This window comes from Xiphophorus hellerii, chromosome 10 (assembly GCF_003331165.1).
Source record: "Xiphophorus hellerii strain 12219 chromosome 10, Xiphophorus_hellerii-4.1, whole genome shotgun sequence".
NCBI lineage: Eukaryota > Metazoa > Chordata > Actinopteri > Cyprinodontiformes > Poeciliidae > Xiphophorus > Xiphophorus hellerii.
Window position 1 is genome coordinate 9,772,693 of NC_045681.1, and position 27,364 is coordinate 9,800,056.

Here is a 27,364-nt window from a genome sequence, read left to right on the forward strand (position 1 = left end):
TGAGAAACGGAGGGAGAGACAGAGGAAAAGAGAGAGAGAGCGCGCAGTGTTTCCCACCGCTGCACAGCTGTTGTACTCCAGTTTCTCTGAGGAGGATGTAGGAGCCGGATGGAGAGGATGACCGGCCGCTCGGACTCTTAAAACCACCTCAGACAAGCTCAAAACATCTCAAATAAAATTCTCTTACAGGCTCTCCATTGTTTGGTCCGCGGATGGACTCCAGACTCCATATCGGACCGGTGGTTCCGACACCGGACCCGACCGGCAGCGCACCTTGGAATATCAGCTCCATCAACCCGCACCGGCTCATGGAGGTGTCTCCGGTGGCTCCAGCTGTAAGTGTCCGCGCATCTGTTTCCTGTTTTCAGCCGATTTGAACGCAACAGCTGTCCGCGTGACCGGAGAGCTGCTGTGCGCTTCTGAAACGCGCATCAGAATCTGATCCAGATCTGCCAAATCCAGTTCAACACAGCTGGAAAAAACTGGGGAAATGCTTCTTATTGATAAAAAAAAAAAAATTCTACCGTCTTGTAAGATATTTTAATATTTTTTTACGTGGATATTATTGCAAGAACATGATCATAATTTAAAACTGATCATGGAAAGTGTAGGATTAACCAGCCGTGAGTGGATGAATGGATACTTGAATGATTGACGGATCTTCCTGTTGCTCCGCTCTTTTCATTCATAACCGCACCTGAATGGAGGCAGGAGTGCGGGTGGTTCCTCCATGTCTTGTAAAAAAAACAAAAAAAAAAAACAACTGTCATGTCTGCGTGCAGTTATGCGTGACTTGCGTTCCCAAAGAGCGCATCTCCACACACAATGTATCTGAAGGCACAGCCACATATATACCTCTCTGGTAAACGCTGGTCGCTTTTCTCACGGTGAATTTCACAGAGCCATTCATATTTATTTTTTTTTTTTGTCATATTTTCGTGCTATTCTGAGTTAATAATTGCCTGTGATTGTTTTGTCTGCTGAAAATGATAACCTTTTGGTTGTCTGCATTTCTGAAGTTTCTCTCGGGAGGGAAATGTCATTGAAGAGAGAGATAAGTGAGACAATCCAGCATAAAAAGTGAAACAGGGATGAGAAATCGTTAATTGTCTTAATGTTTTTGGTAAATTTCAAACATTCTGCACTTTCTACCTTCAAATCCTGTCAATAACTCTCCATTACTTCCATCTATAAATTTAAAACTTTAACCCATAGCCATTCAAATATCATAATTTTTATTTACTAATCTTTAAGACATTAATAAACCTTTTTCATTTAACCTTTTGACATTAAATTCATCATGAAAAATACTGCTAAAAGGTGCATATTTTGAAAATGCTAATATTTATTCATGTAGAAATGTGGATTTGAGTTCAAGGAACAAAAAGTGTTGAGTTTTCAGAATAAATCCAACAAGCTGACTTTTATTTTGTTTTTATAATGACTTAGTTAACCCCTCTTAATCTATATTATCATATTGTCTTAATACTGAACTACATTGTTTTTAGTTTAATTTCTTCCTATTATTCAGAGGAGTTTTAACAATGTTTTACCATAAATCTACATTTAAAGACATTGTTGTTTTGAACATGTTTAATGTTTTAGATTTTTGTAATTTGAGCCATGGTGAGTGAGGTACAGTGTAGTGAGTAAATGCCAGGAAATGTTATATATCTGGATAAAGAGCACAAGGTGTGCTTTTAAATTTCATAATATATGTTAAATAATGCAGCTAGCTTAGCAGCAAGAGATGTGGAAGGCAGTAATTTAAACATATTATTTCAGAGTAAAATATGCGCATACATCACATGTCAGCCTGTAATTCCTGTCTGTAATTAATTTCACTACTGATTATTTGAAGAAAAGCTTGTTTATAAGACTAGAGTCTCAAACTACGAGTGTAAGTTGAGCCACAAGCCCTTAAGTCACAAGCTTTAGTCACGTCTGAAGTTTTTTGTTTTTCAACACAACTTGAGATCTAGTCTCTCCATCTGTCTCTGTGCCTGACTTTTTCAGAATATACCGACTAGAGGGAGATTTTGAAGCACTTTGACAGCAGATGATCTGTTTTTCAGGGTCCATTGTAAAAATAAAGTAGCTTTTTGACACCAATAAAAACTATTTCATTACACAAACTCATTTTGCCTTGATCAAGGGTCATAACCTCACACATTTCCTAAAGTCTGATAGGTCCAAATGCAGATTAAAATCCAAATAGTTGGAAGCAGAGAATAACACAAAGCTTTCATTTGGGTATATGTGAGATGTGAGCATTTTTTTAACCATTTATGGTCATAATTCATGAAAATACACCATGGTTTAAGTTCATGGGTTCACAATGAAAGTAGAAAGCAACAAAACAATAATGTGTCTCTATGAAGAGGAGATCTGAAGAGGCAGGAGCCAAATACGAAATGGTTGGTCAAATGGCCAAACATTAGTTAAGTTCCCAAATCTTTGCTTTTTCTGAATTTGGATTCTTTATCTTGTGGGATAAATATTACAATTTTAACATACACCAACCAGGCATAATATTTTGCTTCCAAAAGCAACACATGGTCTCCTTCTTCTTTCTTTTTTCCCATGATGCATCCTGGCGCCACATTTTCCCCAAAAACATAGAAAATTTCCAAAAATATTTATTTGTAACCAATGTTTTTACTTCTGTAAACAATGAGCTGCTGTCGCCGTTCTTCTTCTGCGTATGCAGGTTGTCTTGAACTCTTAAATCGTTCACACAGAAGTCTGATTGCGGTCACTTTTAGTTAGTAGTTTAAAAGACAAGGCAAAAAACAAAAAGCAAAACTCCAAATTGAGTTTAGCTTTTTTTTGCTGAGTGAACGCAGCCCGAACAATCTGCTTCCAACATGTGACTCAAGATGAGTTCTTAAACTTTTCCAACCCAACCAGCGTTAACGCCTTCAGCAATCAGCCTGCCTGCAGGATCGGGCCACGCTGGCCAGCCTTCAGTCCCCATTAGCAACAATTAACCTTTGACCTTGCCGTTGGTTCAACACTGTTCCTTTTCTGAGCAGCAGCAGACTGGGAAGTCCCCTTAAGAGCTGCAGTTTCAGAGACGCTCTGAATATTCTGGCTTTCACAATTCGGCTCCTTTCACTCGAATCTCTATGGATTCCCATTTTCCTGCTTCAACACATTACATTTGATGACATAATGAACTTTATTAAGCACTTGGTGCCTGATAAAGTTCACTTACTAATAGGTCACATTTAAAACATGGATGTGGAGTCAAAATGTAATTTCTGCCCAATTCGATTAACCCACAGTTACCAGTTTGTTAATGATTCAACTAATTTCTGGAAAACGTCAGTCTTGTCTTTCTGCCGTACAGGTTGGCTAATTTAGGCCTTGCTTCCAAGGAGTGGCTGATCCTGTGGTCATTGGGAGAGCAGCTCATCCAGTATTCATTACCCTTAATGAGACAAATGAAGAAAATGGGAGATTAATATATGGAGAGAACAGAAAACTGTGCAGAAACTGCAGGGAAACTGGAGGGATGGCTGGAACATCCATTCTGAACAACATAGTCATTCTGTCTTTAAAAGAATGAAATAATTACGAAAAAAGGCATTCATCAGACTACCACTGCAGAATTTCCCCTCTGAGGAACAGCAAAGGATATTTCTGTTTTATTCAAATAGTACAGGCTAATAGGTTTCTTAAAAATCTCCATTTTCATCCCTTTAGGTTTATTCTTCTATGTCTGCTTTCCTCCCAATTCGAACAAGCAACCCAGACTGAATGAGTGCATCAATCAGAGGGACCTCTAGTGGCTTTGTTAGGAAGTGCATGCAACGTTATTGATATATTTGTTCAAAAACAAATAAGGATGGTGCAATATGTGATTATTTAAATTTAACTGTAAAGTCATTTACCATAATTTACTAGTGGTGCACTTTCTTTTGAAGTTTCCAGCTCCTCAACTTAGAAACATTGTGTGAAGTTTAGTGTTTCTCTAATCAGAGTCCAGCATTTGTGGCATTTGAAGCTTTTCAAACCGCGACTGAAAGCAAAAGAGTCCAAAAGACTGTTATCACAAAGTGCCATTTACACTTTTAATGCAAAGTTGACACTTTTAGCAGACTTTTGCATTAAAAGTGTCATTATTTACCGAATGGCACTTAATGACAACGGTTGTAACCGTTCATGAAGGCAGCTTCATGTTCACAACAGGTGTTATTTCATGTTTGTGACAGTGTTATGTCAGTCTTATGAACATCCTTTCAAATAAAGTGTTACACCGCTCCTTAATTTTTGGGTTGTTTTCATCAGCATTCAACAGGCAGAGAAGTGAACTCGTCATGTTAGAAACAATTGAAAATGTGAGATTTTAACTGAGCCGAGGAAGTCAAACAAAATCTTGACTTCGTGTACTTACTATTCAGAAGTTATTTTCTCCCATCAGTCTCAAAGATTATCTGGATATCTCTGAGATATTAACCACATATTTGTTGGAGCCGCCTCATTTCACCCCTGCCAAAGGTCTCAGAATTTTATCCGATTAGCTATCTGAACAGTTTTAATTTAAACGTGTGAATCAAAACATTCCTGCGAGTGGCTGACGTGAGTGAAAATTTATTATAGACGTGATTTTCCAAGCAGACGGTTACATGATTACAAGCCACAAGAAACAGCCTGAAAATGTAAGTTTTCTGAGACGATGGGAGCAATGGGTTCTTGAATTAAAGCCGTGTTCAAATGTCGCTGGGAGAAATTATTTGCATAGTTATTAGATTGAAACATTGTGGTTTTAGAAAGACAGATTTGTCACTGACAGCTCGTCAGAAAGGGATGGAAGCAGCAACATTTTCCTCTGAGAAAAAAAGAAGCACCATTGTGAATAAATAGGAGAGAAGATCTACGCTTGAAAACACTCTCAGAGGAAATTATGGTGCAGCTGATTGATAGACGTTCACTTGGTTTCATGTTTTTCTATTTTAAATCAATAGGGGTGGACTTGATGGTGTCCTTTAGATCATCGTCCATTTGACCTTCATTTTAAGATTATATTTGGTTTCTTTTTGGTCAGCATTGATTCTGGTTTGGAGATTTGCCATTCTGGGTCAATTGCTAAAACTTGTACTTTGACCTTAACAGAGGCAAGTTTAGAGGTTGTTCTGATTTTGTGACCTTCTGGTTGAATCTTGGAGTAACTTTAGTTAATTTCTGGATTATGAATCTCAGGCTGGTTACTCGTATCCCAAAGTTTTAGGGTGTTTTCACACCTGATAGTCCAGTAGAGTCAGTTTGATTGGGGACCAGAATTGCAACAACATTTGCTACATTTTCAGCTGCTGTGGTTTGCTTTCTCACTGCAATGTGTTAAATGATGCAAACCCTTTGAAAAACCTGCCCCTCCCCTTCCCTGTGGTGGCGCTATGCTAAGAACTACTGAAGGAAACAACACAAAAACCACAGAAGAAGACACTGAGCTCAACTTCCTTTTTTGTGAAATGCAAAGAAGAGTCACATTTTAGCAGTTATAGGGGTTTTCTCTTTTGTTGTTGGTAAAAGAGCACAAACAATTTCTCTCTCATATCTTTGTTTTTGTTGTATTTACCCAGAATGCCATGCTTTTTAGTCCTCTTCCTGATTTTGGAGCAGTTTATGGTCCACTTCGCATTCACATATGCATTCGAACTGCACCAGAGTTCACTTCAACCTAACCGTAACGCTGGTTTTAGATGGACCAGAGTTCGATTACGAATTCACACCTTCCCCAAATGAACCGGACTTTCCAGACAAGTGGACTGGAGTTTGACTAAATCGCACTAAACCGGACTGGAGTCAACACTCATTTAGAAATAACTTTGTAAACTTTTCCAGATTTTTAGACGTCAACGACTTTTTGTGTTGACAGTTAATTATTTGGATGTTGTTGCATTTTGAGATCTTTTAGCCTACTTCATGCTGCCAGACAGTCCAGATGATTTTTGACTCTACAGATCAGTCAGCAATCTGCTGATGACGCTCATCCTTGGTGTTTGTCTCCAGCAGTCTTGCTAACTAATTGCTAACTAATTGTTAACTTTTTTGCATTTCATTTAGTAGATTAAACAATAATTTGACAGCAGCTATGTGTATGTACTCATATTATCTTTGTTTTATATTAAAAAAATTAGCTTAATTATCTGAATTATTTCAGTTTGATACAAAAAAAGCAAAAGATCTGGACATAATGCGTATCTACTTTTTCACAGAACTATATCTCACAAAAACAATACCCTCAAACTGAAACACTATCATCTTTGCATCACCTTTAGCAAATAAACCTGTTCATTAGTGTAATTATTCAGCTGTGTTGTTCTGTGTTTTCAGGAGTCAAAATAGTATCTGAGTGACAGCAGACTGTGATAATGAGGCTAAGCTGTCTAAATAAATCAGAATATAATCATGACTGCTCTCAATTAGGAATGTCCCTTCAGCTATACAGCTGGGTCGAAACATTTCCATATGCAAGAAAAAGACAATCAACACATTAGTCTAGACTGAATATGACCTTTTTTGGTCAATTAGGGAAAATTATTTCTATTTGCTTACTGCCAGATTGGCCGGGAAGAGAGCGGTTGTAGATAAACGATTTCAATCCCTGTAAACGATTTGGGAAAGCTGAGGTGACGAAGTCACGGCTTTAAAGCTTCTGACAACTTTTAAAAGGGGGAAATTTCACTGTTTTCACCTTCAATCATGTTACGATGCTATTCCCTCTTCACAAACACACCTGGAGTGTTGCTTTGACTCATTCATGGTTGTTTAAGAAATCCTCGAACTAACACTGGGATTTTTTTTATGAGGCTGTCTTGTGGTATTTGGCCAAAATGACAAATGTTACATTTTAGAAAATAGTGCATCGTTTGCAAACCTGGGAGCACCGTCCCAGCTGTGAAGTATGAGAGAGGCAGCATCATGATGTGGGGGAGACTGATGAAAACGTGAAAATGTTGAGGCAACATCTCAAAACAGCAGCTAGTTCAGTTTATTTCACAACAAAGATTTGATGCAAGTCATATTTAAATTATATCAATGTAAACTTTTGAATCTAAAGGAAATTTTAAAAATCTCTAAGTATTCCTCTATAAGATTGGTTCTGTTTGCTTTAATTCATTTATGTCGCCTCACGTTTTCTCTCATCCTCTTGTCAATATCTAATCTTCACCATCTTTCTTATATTTCTTGTTTATCCTTGTCTGTTTTTAGTGTCACTGTGCATTAAACATCAACCAGACCATTTATATTCAAATTACAAGAGGCAAAACCCCCCAGAAATCATAGAGGGACAGTACTTCCCACCATTTTCTTCAAATCCCACAGAAAACAGAGAGGATTTCACCATTTCCGCCGCGTTTGCCGTGTGATCGGAGTTAATCTGCTGGAGCTGAGGCAACAGGAGAGAGGAAGTAGAGGTAGAACAGAGAGAGGAAGAGATTTTCTTGGAAAAGCTAGGAAATCATCTGGAAAACCAAAAGATAAAGAGATCAAGCAGGGCGAGTGAATAGTGATCCGAAGCTGTTTATATTCCACGCACAGAAACAACATAAATTTAAAACTTGTTCTTTCTTTCCCTACAGCATCCCAGGGACCTTTTCACTCCCTGACTTACACAACCTGCTACTAGATGCCCTCTTTTCGCTGCATGATGGTAAAACTCTAGAGAAGTAGGACTGCTGAAACAGATGTCAAACACAGAAATCATGGCGAACGCATCCAGGATTAAGCAGAAAATCTGCCTGTGTGTGGGTGTGTGTGGTGTTTGTGTTCCCGTTAAACACCGGGCCCAGCTGAGGTAGTCTTGGTGATGATGTGTGACTGACTGGATGTGTGGGTGGCTGAGCATCTGCCTGAAAGGAGCTCAGTGAAAGACAAAAGGAAAGCAGTCAAGGATATAACATTGTGATGCCTTCAGGTGCAGCGACTCAGCTGGAAAAAGCAACTTCCTGTACTGTACTGTACAACCCTGCACTGAAAGACATTTACACTTTTCTGGGGATATTACTGTTTTTAAATTTATTAAATTAACTATTTTGTTTCTGGTGGTATAAACAAATAAACGTTTTTTCTAAAAGTGAACATTAAGCAGGAAGTGACATAATGTTGGTAGAAAACGCGTTGCTGCTCTGAGCTGGTTTATCAAATGCTTTCTGCTTTCACAATAACAAATTTTGCTGGACAATAAATTGTCTCAGACTTTATTGCGATAGACAATAATATTATTGTTTTGAGACCATTTTCAATTAATATAATAATGCAAGAACACATTGTCAAGGATCAATAAACTTTAAATTCCAATAAACATTTAAACACTGGAGCTGGGAGACCTTTGAAACATCCTATATAAACAAAGAAAAAACAGAAACAACAAATAAAGTAAAGTCTGAAGTCTATGTAAACAAATTTATCTATCAAAAAAAAGGGATAGTTGAGTTCAGAGCACCAGACTGAAGACTTTTATCATTCAGTTTTGGTAAAAAGAGAGAAAAGAGAAAACGATAAATCAAGCATTATTGAGTTTATCATGCGATTAATTGATTTATTGTTTATTGTGACAGGCCTATTCATAATTCATTATCACTTTTAGAAAAAAAAAAAAAGGGGTTTTGGGTAACACTTTATTTGACGGGGTGTGCCTGAAGGAGTTTTCATGAATGTTTACGACTGTTGTCATGAAGTGTCACTCTGTGAATAATGACACTTTTAATGCAAAGCTGAATTAAAACTTGTATTAAAATGGTCAACTTTGCATTAAAAGTGTCATTCTTTACCGATGCACCCCTGTGGTCTGTGGGAGGAAGCAACACCTGCTAACTCTGTGCAGAAAGACGCCGGGCCGGGAATCGAACCCAGGACTTTCTTGCTTCAAAGCGGCAATGCTACCAACTATCACTATCACTTTATATTTCCTTAAATCTCTGGTTTCTCTTTGGGCAGAACCAGGACACCATCGTCCCGGCCCACGCGTTTCCGACGGTAAACGTCCCCGCACACGCCCACTACACCATAGGCGTCGTCATCCTGGCTGTAGGAATCACAGGCATGCTGGGAAACTTCCTGGTCATTTACGCTTTCTGCAGGTATTCAAGGGTTTTCCATCCTTGATGACTATTGTCCAATGAGCTAATAATTAAAGCTGTATTTCAACCACTCTGCGTGTGTGCGTGTGTGTGCACGGGGGTGTGTGTGGGTGTGTGTGAGCAGAAGTCGGAGCCTTCGGACGCCGTCCAACATCTTCATAATCAACCTGGCAGTCACAGACTTCCTGATGTGTCTCACCCAGACGCCCATCTTCTTCATCACCAGCATGCATAAACACTGGATCTTTGGGAAGAAAGGTGATGTTTGCGTTCGACGCTCTCAGAAATTCATCTTCTGCTTCCAGCAGCGTAAAGGGATCAAGAACAATCCAACTGTACAGTACATTTAATCATTTTGGGATCAATTAAAATGAAGCTTTTCAGCAAATATGATTATGTTGGAAACCTTTCAAATTAAAATCCTAAAGTCAGTGGCGTCACTGATTGTAGGTAAACTCATAATTGGAGAGTAGTAGGAGAAAGAAACAGTAAAATATTAAAAAATATTAATTTTTTAAAGGAATTCTCTGTAAATTTATGAGAATTAAATTAATTTCTTAGTATATGAGTTTCTTTGGAAAAAAAGGTAAAGGAAATAAAGAATCAGTTTCTCAGGTTTTAGTGTGAGATGATGCCTCTTTACCCAGGACACAAATAATTATACAAAATGTATCATTTTATAGAAATGATATAATATTTTATACTAAAACTTAAGATCTGACACATAAACTTGAAACACAATATAAGATTTTATTTTAAAAGAGGATGTGAGAGCAATATATTATATTATATTATATTATATTATATTATATTATATTATATTATATTATATTATATTATATTATATTATATTATATTATATTATATTATATTAATATCCTGTACTTTTAACAAGGAAATTCAAAATTACAATATCATCACAAATTTTCTACAGTTCTGGAAAAAATTAAGAGACCACTTTAAATGATCAGTTTCTCTAACTTTACTTTTTATAGGTTTTATTCTATGAACTACTGACAACGTGTCTCTGAAATTCAAACAAAAATTTCATATTTATTTGCAGAAAATGAGAAATGGTCAAAATAATGAAAAAGATGCAGAGCTTTCAGAGCTCAAATAATGCAAAGAAAACAAGTTTATATCCATTTAGAAACAACAACACTAATGTTTTAACTCAGGAGGATTTCAGAAATTAATATTTGGTTGAATAACCAGGAGGTTTTCAACAGGGTTCAGTGCATCAATGTATCTAAATGTATGTAAAATATAAAACATTTTCATCTACAGAGCCAGAATAAAAGCCTCTCAGGCAACCAGACCCACCCACACTTAAAGATAAAAATGAATGAATAAATAAAAAAAGCTTCAACATTAATAAAACCTGGGGTTTGTTCTCACTGTCTCGTATCGTTTAGCTTTTTGTTTGTATTCCAGCCATCATGGAGTGTGAGACTGTCTCACAAAGAGCCGTGATTAATGCTGACATTTTCCGTTTAATCCCTAAATGTCATTTCCATATTTGTGATGCTGTGATATTGGGGCGTCTCTCTGCAAAGATCCTGAGATTAGTAATGGGATTTTTGTTGTCAAGCTGTCTTCCTGCTCTGTGATCCTCCACAAAATCCAAAATAAACTGGTAAAGGACAAAAAATTTATTTAAAAAGTATTTATGTGGTGAAAGGATGCGTCACAGATCTGGTATTGTCAATAGTTCTGTTTTAGAACCAGTAAGGAACTGGTTTTAACCTTGGAAAAAACTCCATGTAAGAAAAGCTTTGAACATTTAGGTAAAAAAATAAAATAAAATAAAATTTTAAACTCATTTTCATCTGTGCAATTTTCGCTTCTTGTGTCAAATTCAAAAGACATTTACCACTTAGCACTGCAAGTACATTCAGTCTGAAGTGCAAAGAGTGCATTTTTATTTAAAAGTTAAATAAGACGAACAAAACTGAGAGGAACTTTAAAGTGAAAACATGAAGATCAGCATCATGTTCTATTAACTTTCTCCTTTTCAGTCTGACCTGATTTAATGAATATTCTCCAAACTAACCAAGAAACCAGATCCATCTACCTCAGAAAACATATTTGTTGAAAATATATTGCAATGTTGCAACTCCATTTATGCGACTCCATTTAAAAATAAGAAACGAGGCTCTTTAAACATCTTAAGCACTTGTTTGGCCTTGATGCATTTCTGAACTGCTTCAGGATCTTTAATAACCTCTGCAGGCATCTATCAGGTATCTGTCCTTTTGAAAAATGAAAATGTGTTTAAAAACCATTTTCTTCTTATTTACCAGATTCGACCTTTCAGATGTAATTAAGGTTCTTTTCAATCAACCATGTTGGAGTGTTTAAAGCTGCTTTGAACATTTAGCTGTTTCAAGAATGTTCATTGTTTTCAGTTTTCATTTCCTCCAGCAGGATTATAACTCAGACAACTAAAGCACAGCACTGTAAAACATTTGAAGGTGGTTTAACTTGAAAATAAAACTCCACCTGCTAAAAATGCAATTTATGTCAACAACAAAATTGTGTCAAAATCTTTGTGCTTTTTTTATTTTTTTACAGAATTTTCCTCTTCTTTAGGCTAAATTTTATGTTTATCTCTATTTTAAATCCTACAAAGTAGAAATAAAAAGGTGGCCTTTTAAAAATAACACAAATTTCCTATAGTAGATATTTGTTTACAATTATTAGTGGTCTTTCATCAAGAAGTTATGTGACATTTGTGGTTTTATTTTGCCTGGTTTGCGTAACAAAAAAGCTCCTTAGGCTGTTAAGATTGCAAACCCCTGAGACAAAGAAACATGATATGAGAAAAAGTCAGTATTTAAAGCAGTAAATCATTAGTGCTGTGATTTATTCCAACATATTCTCCTCTGCCGCCTCTCCTCCCAGGGTGCGAACTGTACGCGTTCTGCGGCGCGCTGTTTGGCATCTGCAGCATGATGACACTGATGGTGATCGCAGTGGACCGATACGTTGTCATCACCCGGCCGCTGGCCTCTCTGGGAGTCATGTCTCACAGAAAAGCTCTCTGCTTCGTGGCCGCTGCCTGGGTCTACTCCACGGGCTGGAGCCTTCCCCCGTTCTTCGGCTGGAGTGAGTAGAAATACAGACAAACGGCTGAAAACGTTTTCTCTGAAACCTTTAGAAGAGTCAGTATGAAGCTAAACTGAACTTATCTATCTATGCATTTTTTATCTATCTGTATTTTTTATCAAATTTTTTATTTGTGAAAATAAAATGAAAAAAACATTTCTTTTGCTTTTAGACACTGGTCATACAGAATCCATCCATAAATAGATGCAAAAATCAATCAATTAATTATTCAATCAAGTTTATTTGTTTAGTAAATTTCAGCAACAAGGCAGATCAACGTGCTTTACATCATAAAATCCCTAAACGTTTAGTGTTCAGGAACTTGCGTATCGAAGGCAACATTCAACTTAAAGTTCTTGCAAATAATAAATCTGATCCTATAAAAACCAAAACGGTGTTTTTCCCTCTCACAGGTGCCTACGTCCCTGAGGGTCTGATGACTTCCTGCTCTTGGGACTACATGACCTTTACCCCTTCGGTGCGCTCCTACACCATGTTGCTCTTTACATTTGTTTTCTTCATTCCTCTCTTCATCATCATCTTCTGCTACTGCGGCATCTTCAGAGCCATCCGCCACACAACACGGTTGGTACATCCGCATTTCTTCACGGTCAGCACCAACATGCTCCCACAGAGATAAACTCCTGTTTGGATTACTCAAAAAATACGGCAAAAATTTTTAATTTTGTGTGTGGTTGGCAGAGCGATAACAAAGATCAACTGTGAGGGAAGAAGAGACTCTGCAAAGAGGTTCCATAAAATGAGGAGTGAATGGAAAATGGCTAAAATTGCCTTAATCGTCATTTTGCTGTTTGTCATCTCCTGGGCTCCGTACTCCTGTGCAGCCCTCACTGCATTTGCAGGGTAAGTGCCTGGATGTGTGCAACTTAGCCAAGGCTGCTTAAGAGAAATTATTTACCATGTAGCAGGACTCAGACTCAGTGAAGCACTTCATTTGTGGTGGGTTTCTTTGATAATAAAGCAGCCTGGAGATCAATTTAAGATGTAAAATGTCAGTAAATGTCTGCTTCATGCATCAACCTGTTTTATACTGACTGTCATTGTGAAAAGCAGTATCAGTAAGTTAAAAGATATTCCCATAAATATTAAGTCAAGATAATGCACTTCTTAAAATATTTGCTGAAGTTTCAAGGCTCTGCCTGCTTACCTTTTTTCTCATAACACATAAATCTTCTAGATTCAATAAAAGGTAGCGTCATACAGAACATTTTCTAAGACATTAAAGTTACAGCAACATTAACTTTCTCAAGCTCTTTCTTCTGTGTATTGATTAGCGTGGTTCTGTCTTGTTCAAATAATTTGCATAAAGCAGGTATTTTATCTTTCCAAACAAATAAAATGGCAAAATCCTTCCCTATTTATTAATTTATTCATCCAAATAAATTTGTAAAAGAACACTGGCAGGATTTACGATACATTACATGGTAGATGCCTGAGCAAAAAACATTTAAAAATCACTGCAACAGCAAAATAATGCTCCCTACGGTTAACCTTTAACACCCTGTCACATGAAATAAATACAGCTCTGTTGTTTCCAGCAGCTCTGAAACTGCTCAAGCGCCACTGGACTGCAGCAAATTTAGAAAATCTGCAGCTTTCGTCATAAAACTACATCCACATACATCTACACACGGACATTTCCTGACGATTTGAAATTTCCCAATAAATATGGAGAGTTTCTGCAAGAACCTTGATGAGTGTTAGAACTAATGTGAAGGAGAAAACAGCGTCAGTATTTTGATCTTATACCAGCAGCATAAGAAAATGAATATATGTGGTTTTCTGTGTTGCCACAAATCATGCTGCTCAACACCGTCTCCGTTTTTGTTTTCTCAAACTGATTTCTTTTCATCTCTAAATACAATGTCACATTTGGCTACATTTTTACTGAAACCTGAAGAACCAACAACTTTCCCTTTGTCTCCAAGTGTACTGGTACATGCGCAATTTGGAGGTGTGTGCTCCAAATCAGGAAACAAATTCGAGAGGGAGAGAAGCTGACACCCCACCCGCGTGAAAAATTGGTTAGTGCTCCATTACTGCAGGTTTGTGCCGTTAAAGTTTTCGTTTGTGCTGTTTTGGTTTCTGAGAAATTAAAAGTTATTTTTTAGGTCATCCAGAGGTCACCATTCCCCCCATCTTACCCCAAAACAAACCACCGGGCTACTTTTTTTATTGCAGGTTTGTGCTGTTAAAATATTCGTTTGAGCTGGAGTTAATTATTGTGGAGAGAGCTTAAAATATTGGTGAGAAAGATAACATTACCTTCTAAAAACATTACTTGAAATGAGACAAATTCCTTTCTGTTCTAAATCTTTATTGAAGTGCAAAACAAAAGGAGGCACACATTGTACAACAGCTGCAAAATCTGCCACATTTAACTTACGCGATAACATACGAAATTAATAACTGCTGCTTTGTGGTGTTGATGTCCAGCTCAGACCACCGACGTCATCAATTTAGGTGGAGTCAGTTATCGCCTGAAGAAAATTATAAAATATCTCAAAAATGAAAGCTGCATAAATGACAGTTTAAACCTGCACTAACCTGCACTCTGGCTATTTGCTGGATTTTTTTCACGTGGGTGGGGCGTCAGCTTCACTCAGCTGGAGAGAATGTAACCAGATAGCAGCTGTAATGTCAAATATTACAGTAAATTTACTTATTTTGAGCTCTGACAGCCTGATTTCAGCACGAGTAGCTTTTAGTCTTGGCATAAGTCTGATTTATTTATTTCGTTCATTCTGTTGATTTCAGTTTTATAGCTCCTCTTTCTTCTTGACATTGTTTAATCACTGATAACTTAAATGTTATTTTAAAATGTAAGCACCCTACAAATACAAAACTCTCTCACACACACTCTGAAATATATAAACTATAAACTCTTTAGTTTTTGTTCCTTTTGCTCCTTTTCTTTGGATAATCCTCATCTCTTTCTTGTCTTGAATTTATTCTCTTGTTGCTGAGAAAAGTGCTTTTATTTTCAAAAGAAAGTAAGAAAGAAAATTATTGCAAAAAAGGTCAAATTTATCTCTTTTCTTTAGGTGTAAATTCTTTAGTGAGGACCTGGCTAAGATAATAATGCAACATTTCCTTGCTGTGTTGCCGAGTCATTTTTCATGACCTGAAATAAAATCACAAAAACAATTTCAAGCAAAGTAAAAAACAACAAGCAAATTCCTTTGTTTGTAAAATAGACAAAACAGGATTATATTCAACAAAACTGTTTGGCTTATAAATATCAGGCAGTCGGATAAATAAAAGAGCTGCTATAACGTATGAAAACATGAAAAGTAGTTTAAACATTATGTAAAAGTCGGGTTTCAGGTCTTTTACTCTTTTTAATAACTCCCATTTACTCTTTTTAATAACGTCCTCATTTCCTTCTCTCATTTTTCTCCCTGTCGCCTCACGCGTCTCATCCGTTTCTCTCACAGGTACGCCGACTTACTGACTCCTTACATGAATTCAGTTCCTGCTGTGATCGCCAAAGCTTCAGCCATTCACAACCCCATCATCTACGCCATCACGCATCCGAAATACAGGTAGGATGCGACTCGATGCCGTTTCTCTTCCTCAGGACGCACTAAGATTATAAAACAGAAATACAACTGAACTTTAAGGTTTCTTTTGTTTTGTTTTGAGTTTTTAATTAAGAAACTTCCTCATGTCTGTTTGACGAATGCTGCACAATTAAACAGTTACTTTTCTTTAGTCATGAGGGAAACATTTTAGTTCCACACTGAAAAAAGAAAAATAATTTAAAAAAATGATTCATCATGGTTTTCATTCGTTTAAAACATTATCTATAGTTACAATAAGGAAAATAAAAACATACTTAGCTGTCATTTTCACTTCTGGCAGTTGACATCTTGCAAAAATTAACATTTTCCACAGTACTTGATAAAAAATGTTTAATAAATTGGTTTTAGCCTGTATTACTAGCTATAGTAACTATATAACTTTCAATCTCATTTCGTTTATCTGTAATTACAATCATGCTGGTTGAGGCGTGTCAAAACTAGATCTTGAGATGCTGGCTGTCAGATTTAATGAAGACCTGATGAATTGCATCTAATATTGAATACAACTCTATAATTTCAGGGAACTAAAGTTGTAATTCTGCAGATTCTTTTTTTAGAAAACTGTCAGAAGTTTCTTTTCAGCAGTAATGATTGGTGCAGAAAAGAGGCTTTAAAATACAAATACATTTTCATCTTTCCTTAATTTACAGTCATAATTCCTACGTAGATTCAGTTTTTAGAAAACTCACAAATGTAAAAACTAGTCAATTTTATCAATGATAAAATAATCAAGCTTGTCATAATTTAGAAACAATCAGCTGTAACTGTATCAAAACTGTACTTCTACATTTTCTGGATTCTTTGTTTGGCAATTGCAAACATGCTTCCTTGTAGTTTCGCTAAAACTAAATATACTAAAGCATAACTTCACAAGTTGCATTGGATTTCTCATACAATTACTGCTTTATTCTCGTTGTATTTATGTATTCTTTTAACATTATGACTTTATTCTTGTAATTTAAAAATAAATCTTAGCCTGAGAATAATATTCCATTATGTTTGACCTTAATTCAAAGTCCAAATAAACAGAAACATTTAAGCAAAAATGAATATATGCCTTAAGCTTATAAATGGTCTCTCTAAACCATGGAAACTCAAGGAGTGCTTTGGTGGAGAAAAAAAAAAATCCAGATTTTCCAAAAATAAAATCGTCAAAAACAAAAAGATTCTGTACCTAAGCTTCAAATTTACGCCTGGATATTTTTGCTTATTTTAATTGTACGCAGTCTTTTAAATGTCCTGTGAGTAAATACATATTTACCTACTTATCCATAACAACTGGAACTTTCAATAACTAGCAAGTTATTTTTGCAATTTACCGTCTATTAGCGCAACGTCTCCCCTTTTAGAAACCACTGGAATTTTTCAGATAGCGCAAAGTGTGGTGGAATTACGGTACTGAAAATTTGGCTGGATCGCCGGCGTTCCGTTCGGTCTGGAAGGGTTAGTCGATAAAATCGTGTCCTTAAAGTAAAGTTGCTGCCTGAGCCGCTTACCTGCGTCTCATTCTGACTCAGATCGGCCATCAGCAGATACGTACCATATCTGGGCATGTTGCTGTGCATCAGCGGCAGGGACCGCTACAGCAGCAGCAGCCTGCAGTCCACACGCCGATCCACGCTGACCAGCCAATCAGAGTGCAAAGGCACCGGCAGGCACCACACCTCGTCCCAGTCCGAGAGCGAATCAGTGAGTGTACCTCATGTCTCATCTGGTATGTCTGTCTCACACCTCCATCCACAACGCCTTCCAGCGGTGAGTCACTCATTTCGGATCCGAATCGTCACAGGCGCACCTCTCGGACACCGAGGAGGACTGCTCGTCTCGGACGCCTGCCGGTCGTCTCTTGTCCGCTGAGGTGCGCCATGCCAGCCAGAGATCGAAGGTGAGTGGTCACAGCGCAGGAGCGTCTGAGAGAACCGCTGCCCTCAACCCCACTGACCCGGCCATTTGTCACCTTTCACAGCTCACCGTGAGTACATGAGGATGACCCATTTCCACACAGAGCACATTTAGATGTACATGTGTATCACCTAGAACACAGGTGTCAAACTCCAGTCCTCGAAGGCCGGTGTCCTGCAGTTTTTAGATGTGCCACAAGTACAAAACACTGGAATGAAATGGCTTAATTACCTCCTCCTTGTGTAGATCAGTTCTCCAGAGCCTTGCTAATGACCTAATTATTATATTCAGGTGTGGTGCAGCAGAGGCACATCTAAAAGTTGCAGGACACCGGCCCTTGAGGACTGGAGTTTGATACTCCTGACCTAGAACACACATTTTTCAGGTTGAAAGTCAAACGTCTCTAGTTTTGTTGAGTTTTGGATCATAGTTTTCAATATCTGTGGTTTCAGGTTTTTTTCTTGAAAGTATGTCCTTTAGTTTTGTCATTGTATCAAAGTTTATTTATATTTTGCTCATCAACAATTGAAAAGCGAGGTCATGTTGGCTGAAGGAGACATAATATGCAAAAATTAACAGTGTACTCAATTTTCTACTTTCATTTCGAGTTTCTACTGCTTCTAAAAACAGCCCAACCACTTTAAAAAAAACACCCAGACGTTTTTTGGCAATAAGTTAATGTTTTTTTGGTGTCTGGTAAATGAACCATTTCAAAAACCTCCCATATCAGCAGGAACTGCCTGTTACCTAGCAAGCCCAGCAAAGCTCAGTCCTTTACCGGCATGTATGTTACGCATGTATGTTCAGCAATGTGGCTGAATGTGCTGTATAATGGCTGCTGGAAAAGACAAGTGTTTGATTGTTGACTTACCATTCAGAAACCCCTGGCTGCATTCTTGTTGCTTGTGCAGGAGGCTCTACTTATGCTTTTCAAAGATGTACAGTTGTATAATAGCGCATCTGTTTGCAGCCATTTTCATGTGCGAGTGTAAACGCTGATTTTCGGAGGCGAGGCCAGCAGCAGTTCATTTGGATTTAAAGTGACAAGAGGCCCTAAAACGTCTCAATCTGAAAGGAGTTCAAAATAGGCAGCATGATTATCAAAAATTGGGATGAACTTGTTTGTATCCTAACCTGTTCACGGAAGCATGATAGGTGACTTGTAAAGTCAGTAAATGGTATTTTTTCTTCTTGAAACTATCAAGAAATGGTGTTAGGAGAGCTTCTTTGTCTTTATACCCAATTTCATATTAATGAGAATATCTTACACTCAAGACTAAGAACAAATCTTAGACTATCTTTGTTGGGCAGTCTTCACTTTCTTGAGAAGTAGTCAACATCTCATTAAACGGCTCCTGTTATGCCCTTTCTGAGAAGTCTGGTCAGCCACTCTATTAACTTCAGACGCTAAAGACATTAAATTTTCATGGGTACATACAGAGTGTCTGCATACCTTAGCATGAAATCAAATAATTACAGTGTAACCCTGCCTATTCGGTGAATTTGTGAATTCACCTATTTGTGAATTATTTGTGGAAGGAAACTCCAAAATGTTTGCGACTCACAGATTTTTTTTTATAGAGCAAAGAAAATGCAGCTTGGAAGCTGAAATATTTAGATGCTACTTGACATGCTGTTTGTTGGCATTTGCAAAACAGCCTGACATTTTCCTTGCCCCTGATTCGCTGAACCCACAAGAGCAGAAATAAGGAAGATCACAGTTTACACTGTACATGTTGACGCATCTTAAGGTATATTTGGTGTCTGAACTTTTAAGTATTACGTATTCATGGAATTTAGCATTTTACTGGTGGGTCATTGTTATGACGTTTGAGTAGCCACGTGAAATTGTGCAAATGTAGAGCAACAAAAACTCAGGAGTTCAACAAGCTTGTATTCTTGCAACATCCAAGTGGAGCCTAATGGACTGTGAAATCACACAGATCACAGAATTGCTTAAAAGTGCTAAAACAAATAGAAAATTGACTCCAAAACTCATCCCCTGTAGACCAGTTCTCGTCTTAAAAGCAGAAAGTCAGATGTAGGTTAGAGTGCCAGCGCTTCAGGGGTAGAGTCATCAGAGCCACAGTGTGTGAATGTGTCTATAGCTGTCAGAAATGCTACATCATCCTCTGCAACAAGGAGGGAGACAGAAACAATCTCCTAAATATCACAGAGCCCCACCAGCGAGGGTCACCTCAGCAGATCTGTGTTTTTATCCACCATTACCTGGAGAAAGGTCACCAGCAGGGACATCTGTTCTCAACACGTGAAGGAGTTAGCTTGAAGTGAGATGACTAAAGTGGATCTGACCTGCTGGAGACGCCGGTCATTACCGCCCAGTTTGGGGTACCAGCAGGAATTATTACCAGAAATTAAGATTTTAACCTCAGCAATAGTTTTACTTCTGAATTTAAGGTGAACAATGTTGTCTTTTAAAAATCAAATTACTTTTAACTCTTTAGTACCTAATTTCAAATGTCCATCTGGATATTTTTTGCTTATTTTAGTTGTACATAGTTTTTCATATGTACTGTGAGTAAATATATTTGCTCATTTATCCATAACAACTAGAACTTTCAATATCTAGCAAGTTATTTTCATAATTTACCGTCTATTAAGAGAGTATTTCATCAGATTAATTTCACTCCCTGCTATGGCAGGGGGTGAAATTACCGTAATAACCCGACATTGGCTGGAAAGCGCAACGTCTCCCCTTCAAGAAACCGTTGGAATTTTTCAGACTGCGCAACGTCTCGCAGAATTACGCTGCTGCAAAAATACGTTTGATCTGAAAGGGTTAAATGTCCATCCAGAAATCCTCCCAGCTTGGTCAAGCTTAATTCATAAGTACTTCCCAAAAACCAGAATATCCCTCCAGTGGTTGAATTCTGATCCATTTTCAAAGCGTTATGCAACAGATGTGATCGCCAACAGGACTTAGATCTACATATTTAAGGCAAGGCTCATCCGCTTAGACCTAAAAGTGTTTTGGCATTCGCCTTAAAAAATAAGAAGTTGCAGCCATCTATGAACCATATTTATATATAATATATTTAAATGGGTTTGATTTAAATAATGCTAAAAAAATAAACATTAAAATTCAATTTGCATTCCTGCTTATGCAAATAAAGCCATTTGAGTGGGTGGTTCTGACGATATTATTATTTATACATTGCTTGCTATGTTATCACCATCTTCACTCTGCATTATCCCCTCGACTGTTGCCTCGAGAAACTGTTTAAATCCCCTGAATTGAAAGACTATTGAGAATCTGATCATATGTAATGATTTATCTGTACAAACCACTAGCCCCAGCATTTTATGACTTGATTTTTAAAAAAGATTAACAATATGTGCTGCAGAAACTTAATTTTGTTGGTTTGTTAACTCAATTGGTAGCATTTAACCAAGACTGCTCAGTCTGTGTGATTCTCAAAAGAGAAAAAGTTGTTTAAGACGGAGAATAAGAACCAGAATAAAAGTTTTTTTTTATGGTTTTTAATTTGAGAATTAAGTTATAATTTAGTATTTTTTTGTAATTTCTTCTGAGAACGCTATGCCAAACTGCTTTGAGGAATACTGAGCTTCTTGTAAAGTTATAGTTGGCATCAGTTTTATAAATTAACACGACTTTGAAACAATTGTTTAAGCAACTTAAACCATTTAAGAAAAACGAACAAGTCAGATATTGATAACTCCATTGAAGCTGTTTTTCTCTTACAACATCCATGGGCTAACTTTAACAACTTTTTAACAATATTTAGAGCAAATTAAAGAGGTTAGTTTTCTGTAAATGAAATGAACCAATCCTGTTACTTTGTTTTTCTTAGATAAAACTTTTCAAGCAGGAATAAAAACTCATCAGATGCTCCACTTCTGAATTTGCTTCCTGAACCTCAGAGCCACATTCTGAGAAAAGGTTCAACCAAAGTACCTGGAAAGAATTGTGGAACAGAACGCATGTAGAGCATTTCTGTCCGTCTGTAATCATCTGTAAAAAAGAAGAAAGTGCAAATAACCTACTTAGATTGTCGCATGCAGACTCTCACAGATGGGCTGGCTGCCATTCAGGTCAGGTTTACCAAGGAGTCCATTGCAGAGAGACCGAGCGCTAATCCAGTAATCTGGGACTTTCAGTTTTAATCCACAGTGTGCATGATGTGATCTCATGTTTCATCCTGGTTCTTTAATCGCCACAGCAGATGACGAGGATAAATGTTTTCTTTGAATTCAAAATCCGGATTGTCATTTCACAAACTCTAAAGTTCTACATCTAAATTTTTTTTTTAGATTTGCATTAAAAATTCACATTTTGCACATTTTTGTACTTCCATTTGGATCTCAGCTGCTTCTAAAAACATCCCAGGCGCTTAGAAAAAAACTAAAACACCCAGCTGTTTTTTTTTATTTTTTATTTCTGGAGAAGGAGCCGTTTCAAAAACTTTCCGAAAGTAACGTGACAAATCAGCAGGAACTTCCCGTTACCTAGCAACCCCAACAGAGCTCCACCCATCACCTAGCAACCCAGCACGTTTGGACAGCTGGTTTTACTGCTGTATGCGCCGTACAATGGCTGCTGGAAAATGCGAGTGTTTTATTGTTGACTTAACATCCAGAAACCACTTTCTGCGTCCGCGTTTGTTGCACAGCAGGCTCCACTTCTGCTTTTCAAAGATGAACTTCTGTTTGCAGCCATTTTCACGTGCGAGTGCAAACATTGAATTGGGCGTGGCCAGCAGCTGCTTATTTGGATTTAAAGTGAAAGGAGCCTGTAAAACGTCTCATTTTGAACTCAAAATAGGCTGAAATCTCAGTATATAAGAGTAATTTTGTGCAAAATATGTCATGAACATGTTTTATATAGATCATAGATCTATCCTAACCTGTTCAAGGAAGCATAGTAGGTCGCCTTTAGGAGTGACGTCAGTAGAATAATATCTGCAACAAACCTAAACAGGTCAGTTTACAAATCAGATTAACACCTTCACTGGGAACCAGAAGTGTGAGAAAAGGTTGTTTGGGGTCAGTGCAGACACCTGAGTCCACTGACGCTTACAGCTGCTGAGAAAACAGAAAGCAGAGGCGTTTTGATCACCAGGTGAGGAGAGGATTCTGTCGCAGAAATCTGTTCTGTGTTTTTGAGATTCAGCCGAAGGTTTTTATCACAACATGTATTTACAGAGGCGTAAAAAATGTCTGGTCCTAGTTAATCTGATAGTAATCAGTCCTGGGTTTGGCTTAAACAACTCATGAATTAACAAGGCAATTAACCCAGAGCCTTGTTGGTTTTGATAGCTTTTATCCCTAAATAAAATTATTAACTATTCTAGAACTGCTCCTTGTATGTATTCAGGTTATCTGTGTCTTATATTTACATTTTGTAATCACCTTAAAAATGTAAGTGTGATTAAAGAGCAGAAACATGAAAAACCTGTGAATTCACTGCCCAATATTTGTTCACCAACCTTTAAGAAATTTATTTGGAAATAAATACAATTTATTATCACTGCATAATAGGGAAATATTTTAAGCTGGAGGTTTAAAGTACATGACTCAACAGGGGCTGCAGATAGCTAAATGTAACTAATTTGTGTAAATTTATGTTAATGTTTGCCTTTTAAATGAATGTTTTCGTTATTGTGTCTCCCGTTTCTCTCCACTCGGCTTTTTTTTTTTATGTAAATTGCCGTTACTTTATACCATTTTTGTGCTTTTAGGATCCTCAGCCTGCTGCTGTAACACAGATGTAGCAAAGTTCAGATGGCAGCTAAAAGTGTCAATTTTCAAATTAAAGCTAAAACTGCAATAACATTGTATTAGTTTAGTAAAAAAGACAATGTGAAGCAAACCAAGGGCCCAGCAGGCAACAAGGAACAAACTACAGTGACAGAAACACTATTGACATTTTCCCTCCATTTTGTACAAAAGTTTTCACCTTTACCTTTTACATTCCACCCAGGAAGGCTGCAGTATGTTTTGTTTGTCAGTAGGTGGCGACATTGTCAACAACTTCAAATTTCAAAAGAGGAAGCTGCTAAGCACGGCTAAAGCAGATCTGGGTCAGATAATCTAACATAGATATTGTAGCCGGTGTTTCTTCTCCTTTCAGTCGCTTTTTCGGCCTAATGGAAACAAAGTCAAGAAAAAGCAAAAAAATATGTTGAAATTGACAAACATTTCCTCACTGTTGGGGTTTCTATCATATAATATCAGTATGGATATCTGGAAAATGGTCCTCTGATTATTTGTTTTTAGTTATCTTTGGGTATCTATTCCACATTTAAGCATCTGAATATTTTTAAAAGCATTAAAACAAATCTTATGAGTGTAAATGTTGTTTAAATTTGTTCTGGCAGGTAAACAAACAAAACATCTGAGAGGAGGTGGAAATAAACCAAACCACTCAACATAAAAAACAAGAAAAGCCAGATAAGACCTCGTTCAAAACAAACAAAAATGCTCCCAGATTCTCTTGCATCATGACATGAACACAGTAAACATAATTTATCTTCATCAGCAGAATATTTAATGGCAGGCAACTATCCTTTCTTTGAACAAAAGGAGCTGCACGGTTCGTCTGGGAGTGCTGTTTCCAACATATCAAAGTGTTTTCTGAAGGCAGACAGGAAAGGAAACACAAAAATGGAAAATTTTGTGCTTCTTTCCTCCTCCTCCAACCTTGGCGTACACTCTAGAGTTGTATTTGCAGACAAAACTTGTGATATTGCTACAGTCCATGACATTTTATGACCCTCACATCTTCTTCTTTTTTTTCAATTAAACCCAAAGATTGCTGTTGGGAGACATTCTTGAGATGGCATCTGATAATGTAAATATCCGCAGCATTTGTTCAGAGAAATTTTGTACTTCTCCAGCATAATGAGTGACACACTTCTCCAGACATTTGTAGCTCTCTCTTTACAGAAAATAACACGAATAAAGTAAAATATGGGGAAATATACATGGCAAATTGTACAATTGAAGCAAACTGTACTTAATTTGTTTCAATTATTTCAGCACAAACGTTGCTAGAGTTCCTATTGTGCAGGAATATAAACTTATCTGCTGCATGTGAGAGAATATATATATACAGTTCCCATCTCTTTTTACAAGTTATAGAGCAATAACAAATATCTCTATTTCTTTTTATTAATTAATGTTGACTGACTTTAATGTGTTGTCTAAACTGTTTTTATTTGCGTGCTGTTCAGACTCTGACAGAGCCTGAAGACATCTGCATGCTGGAGATCAGCCGGCAGCCGACCAGCCACCTGCCTGCTACTGTAAGAATCCACTAATTGTTCATTACAGACATTAAAATAACTAAATCATCAACAGATTCATGTTGTCTGCTGTTTTTATGCTCACACAACGATGGTTATCGGATATAGTTTAACTTTTGTTTTTGTCGCTGTCCTGAGAAATTCCCGTGTTTTCATGTCATATTTTACATTTCATGGTTGCATGTAAAATTATTTCATTCATGCTCTGTATTATCATATAACAGCACATTAAAAATGAAGATTAAATGTTTTATTTGACACTTTTAATTTATGTAATACATTTGTTTGTTAGTAAAGAAATTAAATTTCTCTGTTAAAATTTAGATTACATTGCTGTATTAGCTGTAAATACATGCTGTTCTGCTTGCTCTTGCAAATGCAAAAAAATGCTTAGGCATTAAATTTCTTCTTTTAAAAATCCATTGATATTACTAATTTATACAAGAATAACTCTGACACTTTTTAAAATTATTTTTAATAATTAACTGCATGCACTTGGTTCATGAGAACAAAAAAACATTTGAAAGACACTAACTCTTTTTTATTTTATTTTCATCTCATTCCAATCAGTCCTTAAATTTCTGCAGTTTATATTAAAATGTTTCAACTGCTGGAATAAAAATTATCTGTTGCCACATGAACCCTTCTGTTCATGTTCCTCTTGATTTTACAAGCAGACACAGCAGAGTCTCTTCCCATCAGTGGAAAGGTGTGAAGTGGTTGTGTTTAAGATCTGCTTCAGTTTGGAAACAATAAAAAAAAAAATTTGATATGGAGAGTTGGATCATTTTTCAGTGCATTAAAATCCTGGCTGCAAAAACGTTAAGTATTTTTGGTCCAGTTTCTGGTGCAAATATCTTAAAATGACGCAAAACTAACTTACAAGTAACTTTCATCAAGAAATATGGGAGCTTGTTTTAAGTAAATAATTCCTTAATATTGATGAAATAGTTCTAGTTTCATTGGCAGATTATTTCACGTAAGACATTTTCCCCTGGTTATAAGTAAATTTTTCTGCCAATGAAACTAGAACTTTTCCTTCAGTATTAACAAATTATTTATTTAAAACAAGCCTCCATTTCTTGCTAAAAATTACTTGTAAGTTTGTTTTGTCTTATTTCAAATGTACTAAGATATTTGCACTAGAAACTAGACTAAATATACTTGGTAAGATTTTTTGCGGTTCAATCACCTCCTCTCATTTATAATGCTAAGTTTACCTAATCCTCCTTCTCTCTTCCTCCACAGCAGGATAGCATGAGGAGGGAGCCCGGACCAAAGACGGCGTCCAAGAACCCATCGTCCATCATCGTTACCTCCATATCCACCCCGTCCATCCTGCACAGTCCTCCCGGTTTCCACGGCAGCCTCAAAGTTGCCAAAACCGTCACTCCGGTTAGTAAGGAGCTGCTTGACATCGCCAGACTGGAGACGACGGCGTTACCGTGAACATCTTGCAGTAAAGTCTAGTACTGTGTCACCGTGTCTCCCTTCTGAGGAGTAACCTGTACCAGCATGCTGTCTGATCGTTACGGTTCCCTTTGCATGCAATGGAAATATGTGAGCCTGAATTCCCAGAAAATTTAGGTGATGTGTGTTTGAGCTGTAGGCATGGGCCGGTCTTAATAAATCAATGCCACGGTTTTTTAAAGTCACTAAACTCGCCGTCTTGCTGTTGAAACTCTTTAAAGAGACACCAAGGATCGTCTTGGGGTTTCTTTGTTTGTTTTCTAGAAAGCCTGAGCCGCTTTCTCGCCCAGCTGTTGCTGCAACCTTCAGTATTAAAGTCATGTTTTTAAGAGGCGCTGCAAACAAGGTTTATGGGCGTCGCCATGTTGAATTCCCCACTTCTAACTAGAACGCCGTTACCTCGGGTGTGACGTCAAATCCACATCCAAATTCAAGGTAACAGGAATTAGTCACTCGTTTTAGCATAGCAGTGAAACAAAAAGATTACCATCACCTGCTTGGACAGTTTTTACCTTAAAGGTGTCTAATTTGTTATAAAAACTTCAGAAAAGAACACAAATTAAAGTCTAGTCAAGTCGATTTTAAGCAAAGTGATAGTAAAGACTCATTTACAAGAAGTAGCTATAATTATATAATGGAAAATGTACAGGAATATTTAATAAATTAGAATAATTTTTAAATTAAAATGTTTTAAATACCTCAATTCACTAAGTGCATATATAATTATTCTAGATATAGATTAACTATCTACAGATTGAGGTTTTAAGCTTTTATTTCTGTTACAGTTAATGAAGATTTGAATGTTACATCAGGCCAATAAAAATAAATTTAATACAGAAATATGGGCTTAAAGAAAAGTATGTTCAATATCTGCTTAAAGGTTATTTCCAATCTGACAGAAAAC

At 37.0% G+C, this 27,364-nt stretch overlaps 1 protein-coding gene across 1 annotated transcript; it reads left to right on the plus strand.

Annotated features, from left to right (window-relative positions):
* Nucleotides 1-212: 212 nt before the first annotated feature.
* On the plus strand, nt 213-27,364 carry LOC116727716 (melanopsin-A-like). Its single transcript, XM_032575321.1, has 11 exons — nt 213-335; nt 8,947-9,089; nt 9,214-9,347; nt 11,994-12,197; nt 12,611-12,782; nt 12,900-13,061; nt 15,656-15,763; nt 17,320-17,491; nt 17,592-17,774; nt 24,919-24,990; nt 26,239-27,364. Exons 1-11 carry the CDS (start codon nt 213-215, stop codon nt 26,437-26,439), a joined length of 1,674 nt encoding a protein of 557 aa, XP_032431212.1. The 3' UTR covers nt 26,440-27,364.

What these genes read in the sequence shown, in the direction of transcription:
- LOC116727716 (XM_032575321.1), top strand. Translation starts at nt 213, where the DNA reads ATGGACTCCAGACTCCATATCGGACCGGTGGTTCCGACACCGGACCCG. An exon ending in TGTCTCCGGTGGCTCCAGCT is followed by an intron (nt 336 to 8,946) that starts GTAAGTGTCCGC and finishes CTCTTTGGGCAG; the next exon opens with AACCAGGACACCATCGTCCC. An exon ending in ATCACGCATCCGAAATACAG is followed by an intron (nt 15,764 to 17,319) that starts GTAGGATGCGAC and finishes ATTCTGACTCAG; the next exon opens with ATCGGCCATCAGCAGATACG.